Genomic DNA, 18,792 nt, shown 5'->3' on the forward strand with positions numbered 1-18,792 from the left:
CAAAATAGTTGAGGTTCCACTGAGACTTGAACTCAGGTCGCTGGGGTGAGAGTACTAACCACTACAGTATGGAACCAACACTATCACTTCATGGAAGTTACCTATATGGCTTTATGGAGCAGCTCACAAGCAACTAGTATAGATAGGAATAGGTAAATGCCAAAATGGTTAAAGTTCCACTGAGACTTGAACTCAGGTCACCGGGGTGAGAGTCCACAGCACTAACCACTACACTATGGAACCCACACAATTAATACATGAAAGTTACCTATATGGTTTTATGGAGCAGCTCACAAGCAAATAGCATACATGGGAATAGGTAAATGCCAAAAAAGGTGAGGTCCCACGGAGACTTGAACTCAGGTCGCTGGGGTCAGAGTCCACAGCACTAACAACTACAGCATGGAAACCACGCCATTGTTTCATGGAAGTTACGTATATGGTTTTATGGAGCAGCTCACAAGCATGTATAGGAATAGGCAAATGCCAAAATAGTTGAGGTTCCACTGAGACTTGAACTCGGTTCACTGGGGTGAGAGTCCAGAGCACTTACCACTACACTATGGAACTCATGCCACTATTTCATGGAAGTTACGTATATGGTTTTATAGAGCAGCTCACAAGCAGTATAGATAGGAATAGGTAAATGCCAAAAAGGTAGAGGTTCCACTGAGACTTGAACTCAGATCAGTGGATTCAGAGTCCAGTGTGCTAACCATTACACCATGGAACCACAAGGTCCAGACCATGGCTGGCATATGCTGGTGTGGGAGCCAGAAGTTTTGAATTTTTTTTTTTTTTTTTTTCCAGTGTCCAGAGACCAGCTATTCCAATTTAGTCCCATAATTGGCTTTCTGTACAGCGCACAAGTGGCAGGGAAGTCTGGGAGTACAGTCAAACCTCGGATTTCGAACGTCCCGGTTCTCGAACAAATCGGAATTCGAACATAAAAATTCGAGATTATTTTGCTTCGGTTGTCCAACAAAATTCGGAGGTTGAACCTCGCGAGATGAGCCGAAAGGACCCGAGAAAACCCGACCGCGCGGCCCGGATGCCGACTGACTCCGTTCGTTATTGTAATTTCGTTACTTTGAGGATTGTATTAACCCCTAATCATGCCTCCAAAGAAAGCAAGTGGGAGCAGTAAAGCCATCCTAAAACACAAAGGCGCTCTTTAAGCAATGCGACAGTGAGCGCCCGGCGCGCTGCGGTTGCGCGACCGCACCAAATTAAGCTCCCTGCGCACTGAGGTCCACTTAAATATTAGAAAGTACATCAGAACTTTAAAAATATTTTCTAAATTTCAGCGACGGCTCTGTCACAATAATGCGACCAGCGCGGTGCAGTTGGGCGGTCGGCGGCACGCTACGGTTGAGCGTTCTCTCTCTCTCTCTCTCTCTCTCTCTCTCTCTCTCTCTCTCTCTCTCTCTCTCTCTCTCTCTCTCTCGCTCTCTTTCTCGCACTCTTTCTCGCTCTCTCTCGCTCACACACACACACACACACACACACACACACACACACACACACACACACACACACACATCGATGAATGTTTAGGAGCTGGCCCTTCCTGTGGCAGGACTGAGGGGGGGGGAGCAACTCCGTTTGACAGACAAATACACACAATCATTGTTTGGCTTTCCTCTCTTTTTTTCTCAGCCACAATTTGTTTGTGTGTGTCCCTCTCTGTGTGTATTGTTATGTGTACTGTATGTATGTTGATTCCTGACTGTCTATTTGGGTCATAACATAAAAAGGAGGATACAGTATGTTCCCGTGCGGACTCGGAAAATCCCAACATTACCTCGAGATGCAACAAACAAACTCTCACATAGCAGCAACATTTGCACATGATGTTGGAAATTCACAAATTCATTTTGTATTCCCTATTTGTGTGTCGAGCAGTGTGTCCTCTCTCCACATGTGCTCTTTCAGGGCCTGTTTTGCAACGTCGAGGAATGACGTTACTTGTGAAAAACACATCTGGGATCACGGAGGCTTGCTCCATAGGTCAGCTACTGTTTTTCTCCTCCCTTACGTAACTTTGTAGATTGTTTTGAGTAAAGAAAGTCAAGTTGCCCCCGTATGACGCAATTCTCTCTTGCTTTATTTTCACATTCACAATACTTTAATATCATTCAAATGTAAACACGGATACAAAATATGTCCTTTCAATTCACATAAAACATCTGGAGATTGTCAACAAAAGTTTTAGTTGTGAAAAAGACGACAATGTACAATAGCGAGAAAGACCTGCATATGACAATGGTATCTAGTATGAAAATAAGCAATTTACAGGGACGTCGTACACAACCACTGGCCATCGACTTGAAAGGATCATATAAAAGTCCTCACCGTTTTGAAAAAGGTAAAGCAAGCATTTCAGCCGTAACATTGCCAGTCAAACAATTTCAACGTCGTAAGCACGACATCGTCCTGCTCATGTCCCGTTTGAGACAAGGGAAAAAACACTGCTCATTAACGGCGCAAAGAATCGAAATGAAACCATTCAACCGAGAACGTCCGCATGCACGTAACCGCAGGCACACATTCATTGTGCTACAGCTCAACACCAAGTTTGATATGTTTATGAAAATAGGTTGGCACGTTACAAACCAAGTGACTGTGGTGGGAAAGAGCAGGGGCAGGGGCAGGGAGGAGGACCCGCCCCCCACACCACCTCAACACGTCACGTCCAACTATCCTGAAATGTTGTACAGCGAGCTTTTGAAGAAGACACAAGTCGAGAAAGCACCTTACATTCGAGAGTACCGCTACCCGGACACATGCACGCCGATTCCACGTGTTGGCCACAGCAGCTTCCATCGATGCCCACGCATCACGGGCCGCGGCTCTTTCTTTGTTAGCGTGTAGCATGCTATCCCACAAAAGAATCTGAACTTCTCAGCATGAGGAACACATGCAGCTTTTCTGACTCCTTATAAACAGACATTTTATTTGACATATGAAAGCAGATTTTTAGATTGTAAAAATAGTCCACTATCAAACAATAAAAATATTACTCAATAAATAAATAAATCCACAGATTCTTTTTGTTCTATTTCCATTAGCTACGAGTCGCGCTCACCGTGACATGGAAAACAGGCTTTCAAAGTGATGCTTCAACTGGGCAGAGGTACGCCGGAGACTGGCGAGGCTAACTACGCACATTCTACGAGCAAAATCGAACCAGGATCCGGCATGCAAAGGTGAGAATGTTGCGAGAGGACACCGAGCATCTTATTGCTACACTTGGACAAGGAAGAATCTGGAAATCAAGCATCACAGGCAAACAACCGGCAACGTGAGCGGAACGCAGCGGCGGCGGCTACATGCACTTAGCAGCTCAGGCCCCAAAAATGAAATCACCTCGTGTGTCATATGAGGTTTACGATCAGCTACGAACAATTAAAGGCCTTGCCCTGTTGCATTTTGGCAAGTTGATCAGCATAATTACACATTTGGCTCCGTCGACTCGAAACTATACACCGTGTCTCGTTGCCGGTGATGCCGCGGCAGTAAAAGCGTCATCTATAAAAGTCAACATCAAAAAGCCGCTAAGGCAAATCTCACTGATTTGGTTTGAGACTGTGGGTGGGCTCATGCGCTTAAAGGAATTTGTTGCGTGCTACACGAGGATCGCTGCATGTTTTGATGCTGATTCGGTGGATTCGACACATGGAGGCGTTTCCACGGAAATCCCGGACGCATCCTTGGCTTTTGACGACGAGCCTCCTGCATGGTGGCGTCAAGCAACAAACTGGACTTGAGCTCCATTCGAGGCCAACGCAGTGCAGGCTCGAGTCCGTGAGGACGTCTCCGCCCTCATTTTGCTCCCATTTCCAACTGCCACTCTGGAGATGTCACACGAGTGCCACAGGGACGGACGGCAGGTACCTCATGGTGCCGGCGGAGCTCGTTGCTTTGGCCACGCAGGGGCCGGGAGTCCTGACCGTACCGTAGGTAGCGAGCGTCGGCGCCGGGCTCAACCTGGTGCGGACGTTCCCTTGGCCGAAGGTGCTTAAGCGCTGCTCTGTGTTGCGGCGCTGCTGCTGGAGGGATTGAGACGGGCCGCAGTCTTGCTTCCGCTCTTCCAGGAAGTATGTCAGCATCTGACCTTTGCCCTTGACGCTGACTTGGCCCCGGCAAACAAAGTTATAGTGGTTTGCGATGAGACGGTAGACATCTTCTGTCACCTGGAAAAGAAATACGGAAGAATGCACAGTTTTCAAAGACGGACAGATACCATCTGATTGACCGAGTCAAGCGAGGTCAATTTCATTTAGTTACTGTGACGCCGGCGGCTCGGTGGAGCACTGGGTAGCACGTCCGCCTCACAGTTAGGAGGGTGCAGGTTCGATTCCACCTCCGGCCCTCCCTGTGTGGAGTTTGCATGTTCTCCCCGGGCCCGCGTGGGTTTTCTCCGGGCACTCCGGTTTCCTCCCACATCCCAAAAACATGCTTGGTAGGCCGATTGAAGACTCCAAATTGTCCCTAGGTGTGAGTGCGAGTGCAAATGGTTGTTTGTCTCTGTGTGGCCTGTGATTGGCTGGCAACCGGTTCAGGGTGTCCCCCGCCTACTGCTCGATGACGGCTGGGATAGGCTCCAGCACCCCCGCGACCCCCGTGGGGACTAAGCGGTTCAGAAAATGGATGGATGAATGGATACTGTGGCGCCAATTCACAGCCAAAGTTCTCTCAAGGCACTTTGAATCTGGAGCAGGTCTCAAACCGCATTCCTCGTGAATATGCAATTTACTTTTGGGGATTCCTGCTGCATGGAAAAGAGATTTGGAGCACACTTTCTATGCATTTGCGTGCAATATATACCATACCTGTATTTTGCCTTGGACTCCAGTGCTATCCATTCTGCTTGCTACATTGACAGTGTTGCCCCAGATGTCATACTGAGGCCGCCTGGCCCCAATGACTCCTGCCACCACTGGACCCACGTTGATTCCTGAGCACAAACCAAAAAGCAACAATGAGTTGCCGTAAGCTTACGCAACGCTGACCCCAAAAACTCAAGAAAATGTCAAATATTTCAAATGAACTTGCAGGGATCAGCCACGTCACACATGACATGCTGAGATGCCTCAAGCGGGGCACTACCCAAAAACCAGCTCATAAACTGTCACTATTTTTCACCCGGTGATAATCCGTCTCCCTTCCATGTTTTCGTGATGTAAACAAAAGAGAGCCTAATGACTGTTTTGGAGCCACTCTGGATGTCATGTTGACACCTGCCTTATTAGAAACATATTGCCGTTGCACCGCCATGGAATCCAAACAAAACGTAGCCTAGCATAAAAACGTGCCGCAGCTCGCAGGCGGTGACGCTTGTGTCCGACCCTCACTTGTTAAACTTCTGCCCCGATCGAAACGGAATCGTCGACGGGGGCACGTTTGAACGTGTTTGGATGCTGGCAAAATTATAAGAAGACACTGGAATCATTATGTTTTCATACACGTGCGGGAATCTGTCAATAAATTAGATCAACAACATATTGAAAATCCTGTCGTTCCCAATTTCAAAATGGAATCCACTAAAATGAATGGCTGGATTCAAAGCAGCAACCTCGTGATTTTTTAACTGCACGGCTTCTGTATGGAGCCATGGAGTCTGAGGTCATGACAACACTGTGTATGCACTGTATATGTATAACACTGTGTAGTGAACACGCTGGCTGCCCACAGGATACTCAGCACAATGGAAGTCAGAACGGCAGGTCCCCTTGTGACGAGTTTCCTGGACGGAAGGCACTCTTCTCTCTGATGCAGTTCCCAGCAATCAGTGTCAACAGTGTCCAGTGCAACAGGTCAGAGTCGTGACGTGACGGCTGCACGTTTCACTCACCCACTCGAAGGACAAAGTCATTGTATGACTGATAGTTAATTGCATCCAGGACATCGAACATCTCAATGGCAAAATCTGCTACTGTGCATAGATGTGAGGTGATGGAATTCTGGAAAACATGAAACACACAACATGCTTGCTGACCAAGGAGGAAAGCAGTCAAAAGCGGCACGACTTTGCTCTTGTGGCACTAAGCATGAGAAGCGACATCTTTGAGGCTTCGCAGGCCCGTAATCCCCCACAGCGCGGGGGACTATTAATACCAACGACGGCATGAAAAAGAACTTTCAAGAAAAGTCAAGGGTACTTTGAGCCAGGTGCGTACCTTTGAGCCAGTTGTAGGAACGAGCCCCACGGCAGCCATGTAAGTGCTGCCAATCGTCTTGATTTTCTCAATATCTCTGTAGCACTCTTTATCCATCAGCTAAAAAGAAAGACCAGGGAATCATCATTAGCAGCACAAAGTATTACTCTTACTCGGCATTATGCTCACACAGAAAAACAAAAGTTTAAAATACAACAATATGAGAATTGTCTTCCCACAGAGACTGGAAGAATGTTTTCAAAAGTGGTCAAATGGTTCTTGTGGGAGACCAAAAAGGATTCAGGTTGATGGTCTTTGCTCCGACAACTTGGTGCCCCTCAGGGGCCCTTACTGGGTCCCTTTTTATTTACTACTCATATAAAATGCCCTGTGTCAAAATATAACTGATACCAAATTTCACCTTGTTAAAGTTATACGGGAAAAGTGATATCTTGTTAGCCCGTGTTTGACAATGGGCTCTTTTTCAACTACCCACCCGTCCGTCTGTCTATCCACATCTGTGATCCATCTGTCCCTCCATTGACAGTTTTTAAAGGAATGAAAATGCACCTCTGCAAAGATGAGAGAATTCTTTCACCTCATCAAAATCAGCAATGATCTCATTGAGCAGCCTGAGACATTCGACGCCCATGTTGTTTCCATCCAGTTCGATGTAGAAGTCATTGAAGTTGGCAATGGAAGCAAACAGTACTCCAACCTGAGCATAGGACTGGTAATACAGGTCCTGATGGGGACAGGGTTCAGGAGATTCTTATTCTTACTGCTCATTGTTATTAAGACCAGAAAAACAACAGATAGCAAATGCAGCTTCGACGTCATTGAAGTCATTTAAATGTTTCATCAGTGCTACGAGGGGGCCGCACTTTCACGACGGTGACCTCGCGACCAGCACATTTGCCTCATAGTTCTCGGCTTTGGAACTGAAATCTTGTTTCTGGTGTTCCTGTGTGACATTTTCGTGTACTTACCATATGGCCAATCCCTCCATCTGTGCACATCCGAGCGTGTGTTCCCAGCAACCTTTTGTGCGTGTCAAAGAGGTGCGAAACTCTTCCGGCGGCCGAGCCTGCCTAAACACATCGGCGGATGCTCACCATGTTCCTGGGGTTGGACATGAGGAAGTGTTGAGCCACGTGTGCCGGCAGCAGGTTGAACAGGATTCTCTTGTTGTCCAGTTTCACTTTCTCCATGTCATCTCTCTCCTCTTCTGCCTGGGCGGCGTCAACCGTCACGTGGGGCACAAACAAACAAAAAGGTGTCAATCTTTGTCTCATTGCAACTGATCTTGGGTGGTGATGACGTGTTCTTGTCACTAGGGGGAGATAATGAGTTACTTTTCATGTACTCGTACTGGTCTGAAAATGCCAGCTCTGAACATAGCCGCTTTAATTTCCCACGTGCAGAAATCATGACATCACAGCTTAAAGTATCTTTCTACATTTCATGTTTTTCAGTAATGTTTTAGTTTTCTGCAATAACCAAGCCAAAATGAATTGAAAACATTTCTTCAACTCTTATATAAATATCAATGACATTTTCAAGGGTATTAATATTTTCACACAGACATTTCGCATGTAAAAAAAGATGTATGTTCCGAACATTATAAATGCACATACCTGAGTTGCCCACAGGTAGTCAAGACGCAGCTTGAGGTCGAGCTGCCTTGAGTGGAGAGCCAGCGCACCAGAGAACAGCAAGACGGCCAACACGGGATCAGAAGCCCGAGTGTGGAGAAAGCCACCGCTGAAAAACAGAGCACATGTTCCACCGGCACGGTAGGATGGATCCCACGCACGGATCCGACCAGCACCCAATGCACTTTGAGTCTTACCCGACAGCTTGCCGATAGCCGCTGGTCTCCACCATGACGGTGTAGGTGACAGACAGGAGGAGCAGCAGCAGAATCTTGGGCAGTGACGACACTCTGAGGTAGGGGACTATGGTGAGCGTAGCAGCCAGGCAGGACAAGAGCGTGTACGCCACGCTCGGACCTGCTCCATTTGCGATCGTGATGTTGGGTGCTTCGACAGCAAACGCGTCGGCGGGAGAGTTGTTGGAGCTGACTTGAACGCGACCCCACGGAATAAAGCCCAACTGTAAAAACGCAAGAGCAAAACGCTACTTGACAGACAACAGAAGAAACATAGATATAAGGAAAAGCCATCTGATGCTTAGTGTCAGATGACAGGACTTACCATGCAGGCCTGTGCGACCGAATACGAGAGCAAAACAAGGAAGACGCACACAAGCGTCCGTATCTGGATGGTCAGGCAGCCCGGTTGGCACTGACGGACGGCAAAACAAAGGAAAAGGTTGGGTGAGTTTGCTACGTGCAACTCAATTCCCACATCTTCTTCGTAAAGCAATGTAAATGAATTGAGAATTGTGTTATCAGAGGTCAAGATTGCAAAGTAGCTGCATTGTGGAAATCTGTACAAATAACCGCAGGTAAATGTGTATAAGCCGCATCTTGATCAAACAGGAACGAGACGTTCCTACCTGAAGACTGGTGAGGTGCAGGTACATGACGCAGGCCACGTGAAAACAGACGCAGAACACCAGCAGAAGCAAAACCGGCAAGGCCCTGGCAGACAAACAGCAACGTGGCACATGTGCAACATGTCCATTTTGATTCCAAATCCAACAAAGTAAGAAACCTACTGTGGGATCATTAAGAGATAGATGAGGCCGAAAAACGCCGCCAGCATCAGAGAGACAACCACTGCGCCGATGAAATGATCGTCACACGTCTGGTTATACTGCGAAAAGAAAGAAAAGAAGCAGCCGTTCAACTTTTCACTCCACATGCAACTAAAACGACTCTGTGACTTGTTCAAAGCTGGACATGCGATAGAGCCCTTCCGAAAGGAACGATTCAAATGTTGCCATGATGACGCTCTCTCCTCAAGAATCAAGTCGCTGCCCAATTCAATGTTGTGACGGAACTCAGCGCACTTCTGCTAAAACAAGAAGTCTCTATATCTTGTGTTTGACAACTATACGTTGCTTTTTGGGTGTGAAGAGTGGTTTCAAATCATTGACACTTGGTATGTTTTCAATTTTGAGTCATACGCACTATTTACTCTGACACTATAGCACCGTATTGGACACAAGTACGGCAAGAAACCTGCTTTCGAAGAGTAACTTCTGGAGGGGGCGGCGTATTCTACACAGGTGCATGTTATTCACGGGTGCTGCTGTGTGTTTGCACCGTGCAGGAAAATCTGTCTCGTGTCCTTTTTAGCAAGGGCATTCAAAGTGGGGCCAGGTTTCTTTCTTTATTGAGTTTGTTTGATAAGGTAATCAGGACCGATTGGTTCAGTATAATTATCCAATATTGCAATCCCATGCCAAAATAAAGTCAAGACTAACGTCCAAACGTCCGTCCACAACAATGTGTCCAATAATTCACATTTCATGTTTGTAACGTTCCAAAGCGCCGTTATTTATGTGCCTCATTTATTGCTCTCTGGGCTCTGCCCACGCACACAGGAGCAAGATCACGTGTGCTGCTGAGACGTTCCCAAATCATTATCTGCAACCCCTCCTGAGAGGGTGGGTGGATTGCTCAAAACACACACACACACACACACACACACACACACTCAAAGACACCATAGGCTACAAGCGTGGGTGCAAGGGACGAAAAGGGAAAAGAATTAGAGCTGTGTCGGGTGGATGTGTGAGATTAAAAAAAAAGGAGGGGGGTGGGGTGAGGGGGTTCAGTCACGAAGCATCCTACTGGACTGGACGCGTGATGGGGAAAGTGCGGTATGGCCACATTATTCTCCATGCATGGTATCCAAGTCTTTTTGTTTTTCTCTGCATGCTCAGTCTTACCCTGCGCTCCCTGTCTCTATTCCGAAAGAACAAGGTCAGGTAATTGAGGTCGGACGTCCCCGACTCGGTCTGGCGAGCTTCAATGAGGCGTCCGATGTAGCGGTTGACTCGAGTTCCAGGCGAGTGCTGGACAGCGGCCGCTGAGAAAGACGTCCGACTGCGCAGCTTCTCGGACGCCGTCCTTAAAGCTCTCCGCTGTCACACACGGCGCAAATACACGCTCTTGACAATGCAAACAATCAAGTCCAATGTACTGCGCTCTTATTTTATCATATTTTTTCTGTATATGCAAACGGTGTTTCTCTCCTTGAGACGAGTGTGTTAGCACACTAAGGCAACCGCTAAGTCCGACAAAGAAAAACAAATGCATGATCTTGAGTAATGTCCGGATGAACAGAAATGGAAAGTAAACAAAACAAAAAGAAAATCCACTGTAAAATGCTCTGTGATGGCTCTCATTTCAGAGCAGGATTAGCAGCGGTTGCTAGCAAATCGGGATTGAGCTGACAAATGCAAACATAACAAATACAATACTGTTCGACAGATCAGAGAGCACAGTATTGCAGAGGCCTGGACCAAGATTCAAAGCAGGTACCTCCTGAAAACATTGAGCAACATGTGCAAACCGCATTCAACAAATATTAGGCCATAAAACCCGAGCTCAGAGGCTTAATTCCTCCAAACACTGAGTGTGGAGCAGATGCTGGTCACCTTGTCATCATCCTCACAGGTCATGACATTGGAGAAGGGGATCTCCGCCTTGAACATCTTCCTGCAGTGCATGAGTTGAACAAGCAGGTAGCACACCGTCTTGAACTTCATCCTCTTGGCTGGTTTGATGTCGGACAGAATCAAACCAGGAAAGATCTGCAAAAGTTAAAGCTAGTTAGACAAATGTCTTTGCATTATATTCCTAAATCTTCATCTCTCAATATTTATATGCATTTTAAAATCACTATTGAGAACAACATGTGTGTGTGTGTGTGTGTGTGTGTGTGTGTGTGTGTGTGTGTGTGTGTGTGTGTGTGTGTGTGTGTGTGCGTGTGTGTGTGTGTGTGTGTGTGTGTGTGTGTGTGTGTGTGTGTGTGTGCGTGCGTGCGTGCGTGCGTGCGTGCGTGCGTGCGTGCGTGCGTGTGTGCCGGCATAACACATAGCCTGTCTTCCTCTCTGCAGCAGAGGATTAACTCTTCCCCACTGATACATGTTTCACCTATCCAGCTGTGTGCTGGTAAGAAAAACAAGAAAATACGGGCGAGGGGAAAAAGCGAGTCAAGCCTACTTTGCGTCTGTGCGACGGCACAATGAAAAATGTCTCGATGTGATGTTTCTGAAGGAAGGCGTGTCGCTTGTAGCCAAAGCCGGGTTCCACCTCGTAGTCGCCGTTCAAACACTCCAGGGTTGTCTTTGTTATGTGGACCTTACTGGGAGCAAAAGCAAGAAAAAAGATAAAAACACGACTGCCATCGGAATATTGAGTCTATTGGAGAAATAATAAGGAAATTATTATACAAGAAACTTTGATCCGGAAAATGTGAAACAATAACATGATGTTTTATGACTTGTAAGCATCCTTTGTTGGATCCACGCAAGCCACACCGAATACTGACCCAGGCAGCCCTCCAGCCTCCATCACGTTAGCCAAAGTCACGTCGTTTGACCAGACGTCGTACTGCCATTTCCGGAGGCCCAGCACGCCACACAGCACTCGTCCCGTGTGCAGGCCAACGCGCATGTTCAAGTCCACCTCGGTCGCCTCCACCACTGACCTGTGAGAAAAAGGACATTCAAAACATTGACTGTGAAGAATACATTTGGAAACCCTTGAAAGTTGAACACCATCCGACTTTTAATTGGTTCAGTAGTCAAATTAATTATTGCAATAAATCGATTGGATGTAAATAAAATGCATTCTGAGCTCTGAGCAGTTTTCCTCCACCACAATTAAAAATATCAATTAACGATAGAAAGTTAAAAATACAACCCATGACCTCAGTGAAGATAAGCAGTAGAGAAGATGAACGGACTGTAAGTCGAGGGGGGGGGCATGCGTGTTTGTGTGACTCACGCTATGGTGTCAATCATGTCAAGGCCCATCTCTACACAGCAGTGGGCGTGGTCAGCCTTGGGTTGGGTCAGTCCCGACACGCAGTAATAACAGTCCCCCAGGATCTTTATTCGCCTGCAGTGGTTCTCCTATTGACAGACGAACGATACGCCCACCATCAAGCTACAGTTGTCAGATGAGATGCTCTTGAAGATAATTCTAAGTCATGCAAGATGAACTTGGCTAATCTTGTCATTAGAGTCTGCAAGAAAAACTCATCTTCCATTTTTAACATGTCTCTTGGAAGACAAAGCAAATTCAGCACAACATGAATGTGTCTGAAAGTGAATGCGAAATGGTAACGCACATAAATTGATCAATTCTCATTTTAACAGCTGCAAAGTATTCACACCGTACGTTGTGAAGTTGGACTTGACACCGAGCTACATTCAATTTGATGGGTGAGAAACTGCACACAATCAGCATACAAAAGCGTCTCGGCTCATGAATATCAGCGTGTGTGCATGTGCAATTGTGTGTGTGCGCGCGCGCTTGTAGTTGAGGCCAACTGTAATTGCTCCGACATGCTCTTGAAGTAGAATCCCACCCACACGTTCCCAGATGGATCAGTTATGTGTCGCAGTGCACACTTTGCACAAACCCAGACAGACGAACACGCACGTACGACACAACACGACACGACACGTGTGGGGACGATGCAAAGCGGATGATTGCGCAAACATCTGGCAAAGAAAGTTAGAAGAGGAGCTTAAGAATGACAGGGCGCAGTGTCCAGTCACTTGTTGAAGCAGTTCCAGGGGGGCCTGAGGCATTCCCACAGCGCCAATCTTACAATCTTATTTGTAAAGCACATGCATGAACTCAAAGCGCCCAATCTGTCTTTGGGTCGCTTCAGCTTGCCATTCCAGCAAAGAAAATGTGTTCTGCGGCGGCCTGACACCTCTGACACGCTCGCTTTGGAAGTAAATGTCTTCCTTGCTAATGCAAACATTGTATCAATCGTTATTAGTCTGCAGCGGCTACACACACACACACACACACACACACACACACATGGGCACAACGTGAACGCATGGCAAGTGTAGCATTCAACAGATTACTGACTGCTGCTGCAGAGATCACCTTCTATCTTGTTCTCGCTCCCCCTCTGTGTCTGCTGGCATTAAAGCAGGACTGATTGGCGGGATGCAGAATCAAGTCAAGGAGGATAATCCATCTGGTCATGTGACTTTTGTTCATGTGCGTGAATGTAGCCGTCAAGTTTAACCACTCTGCACGTGGCTCACGAGAGGTGGAGGTCAAGAGAACCACGTATGGCATAGGCTGCACTCATCGTGTGCGCTCACATGAAATCTACGAGCCACGGCTTTGCCCAATATCAGCAAAAAAAACAAAACAGCACCAGAACCAGAAACATAAGTGATCCATTGAAATCCTGACTTCACTTCTGGCGCATCATGGTGGTTGTATAAGCTCTTTTTATCTTTTCACGTGGCGCTAGTCCAACCAAATCATGCCCTAATGAAAATGTTGGAAACATTTCAAAGTTTGGTTTGTTTGAAGGTGCAGCATCAAATGAGGCTGGAAAGGACACAAGTGGCACAGATGAAGAGAAATGATGGAAAAATAATGAGCACATATGTTGACGTTTTTGAACTCTCACTTTGAGTCTATCTGTGTGTCTCTGGCCCGTTTGTCCACACCCGCACTGAAGGTCTTATCTCCTCAGTACCAAGCTGCTTCTCTGCCTAAAAATCAGCAAATTCATCTTTCTGCTCGGAAGCCTCCATGCACTTGTCTGTCTTGACCTTCATGGGTCCCTTCCTTTATTTCACTCAGCCCCTCCGGGCTGCTGGATCAATATTTTGCACAGCATATTAAATGAGCTACTGCATTTAATAATGCATTTGGCTTCCTTGTTGATCTTTTCCTTTTTTATGTACAGGCATGAGCGGGAGCGAGTTCACACAGATGTGAGATCGCCGTCACGTACGATCATTCATCAAAAATGGATTGATCAATGGGAGATTTGGCCTCTAGAAGCAAATTCTGGCTCCATTGCAGCTGGCAGAACTACTGTTTATTATTGCAATGCTTTGACCGTAGTGGTTATGATAAATAAAATAAAAAAGTCTTATACTTACTGTAGCAAGTTCATCAAACTTCCCAAAGAGCTCGTTGAGCAGCTTGACCAATTCCTGTGCTGTGCACTGAGAAGCCAAGCTGGTGAAGCCCACGATATCTGCAAACAGTATGCTGGCCAAAAAGACAGAAAACCAGAGATGAAAATGGGATTGATATTTGTCGAGCTCCACAAACAAGAAACATTTCAAACGGCAAGGCGTGCTCGATCCAAATGCAGCACAAGTTGCTAAGTGAACGTTCCTCATTGCTTGAAACCACAAAATCAATCGGAGGTTTTAAGTGAACGCTGCTGGCGAGCTGATTGAGTGAATGTGAGGAAGGTGACGAACACTACTTAGCTCCAATTTCATTTGCTCAGAGGCAACAAAACAAGAAGCAGGAGCGTTGCCTACAGTTCTCTTGGGGACATGTTTTTTTTTTTTTAATGATTGTTTTTGTATGGACAATACAGAAGGTCACTGATCCTCACAAGGCAGATGGACTCGTGAGAATATTGTTTTTTTAATCTCACAAATCCTTTTCACCAAGCTTCGCACTGCTACATGTGTAAACACGCAGAAGATGTGGGGCGGAGATGTCAAAAAAGGTCCCCAGAGGTATGATCGCTGTTTTCACTTCATCTGCTGCTTATCAAGCTCAAGCTTTACGTCTACACGCACGTTTTTGGAGGTGGGGGAAATTGGAACGAGATGAATCGGAAGAATTATGTGGAAGTAGATGCGTGCCAGAAAGAGGTTTGACCTTTAGCCTTTTGCCAGTTGCGTCTTCCTCCGAATGGGGACCGAACTTCCATACTAGCGTCGGCAGTGCAAAAGAGTTGCCGGGCAGCTCCACGGCTGCAAACTGGCATCATGACCGCAGTGACATCAATTGATGACATTTGGGGTCGCATAGCGCCACGCGGTGGGCAAACCTACGTCATTTTCTATTCTTAAGCTGGGTGGCAGTCTCAAGAGACAACGTTTGGCTCATGACGCAGCCGCTGGTTTTACCTGACATTGTCGTGACGTTGAATGTAGATCTTGTGAAAGATCCTCTCGGGGGGTTTGAGAAAGTCCTCCTTCATCTCCATGGCAACGTTTCTGGGCAGCAGACTCATTAGGAGACGCTCCTGAGAAGGCAAGGCGTCCAAAGAGTATTCTAGCGGATTTTTTGGAGCCAAAATCAACAACGTTCGTTCTTTTCACGGCAAGTGATGTGACGAAAACTGTTGGCAAAAAGCTCCGCAGTCGCGCGTTGTGTACATGCGTCACTGCCTTATTCTAGATAAAATTTCTCAATAATGTCCATGGTGAAATTATCTGAACCAATTTGGTAGTATCGACTAAATGCAAAATGTCGTCCTTACTGCAAAAACCTTGGCAACGGAAATTAAAAACGATCTCAGCGTACCCCACAACACAGGTCACCACTGCACAACCTGAATGTCAAGACATCCATCTCCATGACAACCGAGTAAATTCGGCCAGCCCACTGTTTGCATTGGAATCACATTCCTTTCCGACTGCTTCGAGTTTAGCTTGACAAAGGTTCCAAAAACCTTTGCATGGCAGGATGCGATGCTTCATTGTAAGTTCCAATTTCAAGACTGTCTCTGGAAGATGTGATAGTCAAGGATGGTTCGTATTTAACGCTCAATCGACGGCTGACATTCAAAAGCCGGCCATCTGTTTGCGAGGCCAGCGGTTGATAGATCCCAATCGGCTCCTGCGTGTTTTCTTCCACCCGGATCAACTGTGACCTTTGCTCAAGTATGGAGGCCACCAAAGCAATCTGCTTGCGTAATTACCTGTCAGAAGGCGGCCTGTTACGGCTCGGCAAGACGCCACATATCGCCTGGGAGGCGTACACGGCCAACGAGAAGGTACGCACATCCATTCATTGCCAATAGTTAGCGTGGACGTATGGGGAGTGACCACGCCCAGCAAAAGTTGCCTGCTCCTTTTTCAAATGGCGCCGAGGTGCGCACGGAGAGTGCGCAATGTGCATATGCCACAGTAATTGTTGTTTCCTAAAATAGCCGCTGTCATAGTTACCGCCTTCCCGTAGGAAGGTTGTGAGAATGCATTTGCACCTGAAGCCTTAAAATGGAAAAAACCTCCACCGCTTCTCCCTCTGTGTGAACATACGTGCAAACGTGCACACCTCACCTGTTTCTCGTTTTCGTCCTCCAGTCTCAGCCGCTCCTCAATGCAGTCGCGGGCCTGCAGGAAGACTTTCCTCTGCGTGCGCTCGGTCAGAATGCGCACAAACACCCCCAGCAAGTTGACGCTGCCGAAAAGTACCGCATTGGCCGCCAACTACGTGCAAAAGAGAGAAGGCAGGGCATGAAAAATAAATATGGGTACATGGACACGCGTATGCACAGCTGGAAAACCTAGGCTATTTCTGTTTGTTAGGGTAAAAGCCACACACATTTATCCCTATTGGGCTCTCTCCAAATCAAGTGTAGGGCAGCAATAGCTTGAAGGGTTTTTTTGCTTCAAGAGGACAAGTCGGCTTGTTCAGAAGTGCGTGTGTGTGTGTGGTGTGTGTGTGTGTGTGTGTGTGTGTGCGTGCGTGCGTGCGTGCGTGTTTTTGCTTGACATGAAAGGCAGCAAAAAACAAGGAGAGGAGGCTTGAAGAATATTCACTGGCAGACAAAGAGCATCATTGATTACGGATCTAAGGCTATTGATCCTGCAGCAGGACACTTTGTTGGGAGGAGGAAGTCTTTGGCCATCACCTTGTTTGAAAAGGGGGTGAAAGGTGAAAGAGATGACGCTTCCTGTACTCTGGGCCTGCAACAAGCTGGTTGATTAGCACACGTTATTCATTATTCGGATGTTCTTCCCCAAATGTGCCTGTAAAAATGAAAGTGTTAACAATATGATTCTCAAAGCAATTTCTTGCGGCCAAGTGCTTATATTTGTGACTAGTAGAAATCAGTCCAACTGTATTACAATCAAAAGGTTCCAAGTTATTGTACACTATACTATGTCTTGGTCTTTTAGGTTACCCTCACGCTAAAAAGGCAAAGTATGAATTCATACGAAAGATAGTTTTTTTAATCTACTTCCATTGGAGTTTTGAACTAAATACTTTGAGTTGCAGTCCTTTCACTCCACTGCAACCTCGCCAAACAAGTGTGGCGTGGACCAAAGTCATCAAGTTTTCCCGTTCCATAAATGTGGAGGGCATCCTTATGAGTGTCCGACAAGCCCAAACTTGGAATTTTGTTTTGCTTCCAGATTTTGGGGACTCTTGTACGCTTTCAGCACCGCAAGAGGGACAGCTCCACAACACCGCTGTCTCTTGTTCAGCTTCTCGAACGTGTGGTGGGACATTGTGTGCAGCGTTTGTCGAAAATCCCTCGCCAAACATGCACGTTCCTCGATCCCCGGGTTCCAACATTTGCACCGAACGCAAGGGCTGCACCTACCGGTCTCCACAGCTCCCGCGCCCTCCTGCTGACGGACGTGGAGATAACAATAAAGTGGGACGTAGCCAGCATGACGCCGAAGAGCACCGCCAGCAGAGTCCGCACCGGCAGCAGCACGTAAGCCACCAGCGTGACCAGCATGAGCTGCCACACGCCTTGCTCGGGCGCGGGGGCGCCCGCCGCCGCCGGCTCCGACGCGGCAGAGGCCAGCGGGAACGGGCAGCAGAGCAGCGCGAAGGTGAAGCTGAAGAGTAGGGCCAGCTTGGCAGTTTGCTGCAGCTGCGTCACCTGCAGGTATTTCACGTTGGTGACGATGAAGAGCGAAAGGAAAACCACGCAGTGCACCGGGTTGGAGCCCTTGGAGAGGCTGAGACGCGGGTTGGAGAGCAGCTCCACGAGGGACAGTGACGACGCGGCCACGATCAGCACCGCCAGCGCCTTGAGGGTGGCCGTCTGCTCCAGCTTCAGGTTGTAGTTTTGGAAAAGAGCCTCCAGCTCATGGCTGTTGAACTCGTCCTCGCACACGATGGCGTCCAGCGGTGCGGTGGCCGGGCAGCGCGCCTTTCTCCGCCGGCTCTTGACTCTCGGCAAAGGCATCGCCTCCATGACGGGGCCATTCACTAAGCGGGGACGGCTGGCGCACGGACGCTTCAACTTTCTTGCTCGCACTCCCTCCGGTGCGATCTCGCGATTCGCCCCCCCCTCCCTAGACTTCGCGGCTCCGTGGCAAGTGCGAGGGCTGGGGAGGTGGCACAAGTGTAGGGAGGGAGGGAGGGAGGCAGGGAGGGGGCGTGCGCGCCCTGTCCACAGGTTGACGAGATTTGGTGTGTTGTCGGAAAAGTCAACATCCCTCCCTCTCTATCTCTCTCGCTCGCTGTCCCCGCCCTCACCCCAACCTCCCCTCTCTCGTAGTTGAATCACATGAGACAAAAAGGCTTACTGGTGATTCTGCATGATACGCAAGCGATCCAATACGAGAATGATTGTCCCAAGTTTGCAGATGGTGCCAACCACAACATCTGGTAAATTCTCTCTCAGTAGTCTCACTCAGATGCTTCCTTCCATTGCAATGCCGTATGCGGTGCTTGCCTGCCTGCCTTGTGTATGGCTGAAGATGGCAGGCAGCAAGGAAGTGCCGG

At 47.7% G+C, this 18,792-nt stretch overlaps 1 protein-coding gene and 1 non-coding gene across 10 annotated transcripts; both read right to left on the reverse strand.

The window, feature by feature from the left end:
* Nucleotides 1-661: 661 nt before the first annotated feature.
* trnaq-cug lies at nucleotides 662-733 on the reverse strand. Its single transcript has one exon. It is a non-coding gene; the product is annotated as a tRNA-Gln (tRNA).
* Nucleotides 734-2,084: 1,351 nt separating this feature from the next.
* On the reverse strand, nucleotides 2,085-18,792 carry adcy1a (adenylate cyclase 1a). 9 transcript variants are annotated; one of them, XM_037249290.1, is made up of 20 exons: nucleotides 17,654-18,769; nucleotides 16,383-16,532; nucleotides 15,225-15,343; nucleotides 14,232-14,343; nucleotides 12,088-12,215; nucleotides 11,630-11,788; nucleotides 11,302-11,443; nucleotides 10,734-10,889; nucleotides 10,023-10,217; nucleotides 8,844-8,941; nucleotides 8,682-8,766; nucleotides 8,378-8,467; nucleotides 8,174-8,276; nucleotides 7,799-8,106; nucleotides 7,277-7,393; nucleotides 6,760-6,906; nucleotides 6,183-6,281; nucleotides 5,858-5,966; nucleotides 4,836-4,960; nucleotides 2,085-4,196 (listed from the first exon to the last, which is right to left on the reverse strand). In XM_037249290.1, the coding sequence occupies exons 1-20, from the start codon at nucleotides 18,257-18,259 to the stop codon at nucleotides 3,864-3,866; spliced, it is 3,381 nt and encodes a 1,126-aa protein (XP_037105185.1). In that variant the 5' UTR covers nucleotides 18,260-18,769; the 3' UTR covers nucleotides 2,085-3,863. The 9 variants fall into 9 exon arrangements, 5 of the variants coding, with proteins under 5 accessions (XP_037105185.1, XP_037105186.1, XP_037105188.1 ...); XM_037249291.1 differs by having other exon boundaries at nucleotides 7,799-7,925; nucleotides 8,014-8,276; nucleotides 17,654-18,766; XM_037249293.1 differs by lacking the exon at nucleotides 6,760-6,906 and having other exon boundaries at nucleotides 17,654-18,776.

The sequence above is a fragment of the Syngnathus acus genome, chromosome 4 (assembly GCF_901709675.1).
Source record: "Syngnathus acus chromosome 4, fSynAcu1.2, whole genome shotgun sequence".
In the NCBI taxonomy this organism is placed as follows: domain Eukaryota; kingdom Metazoa; phylum Chordata; class Actinopteri; order Syngnathiformes; family Syngnathidae; genus Syngnathus; species Syngnathus acus.

Bases quoted from the DNA above. Each gene is read 5' to 3' on its own strand.
- adcy1a (XM_037249290.1), bottom strand. From the start codon at position 18,259: ATGGAGGCGATGCCTTTGCCGAGAGTCAAGAGCCGGCGGAGAAAGGCG. The intron at 14,344-15,224 runs GTAAAACCAGCG...CTTTTTGGCCAG, and splicing joins CAACGTCACGACAATGTCAG to CATACTGTTTGCAGATATCG. The intron at 8,107-8,173 runs GTCCGAGCGTGG...CCCCTACCTCAG, and splicing joins CACGATCGCAAATGGAGCAG to AGTGTCGTCACTGCCCAAGA.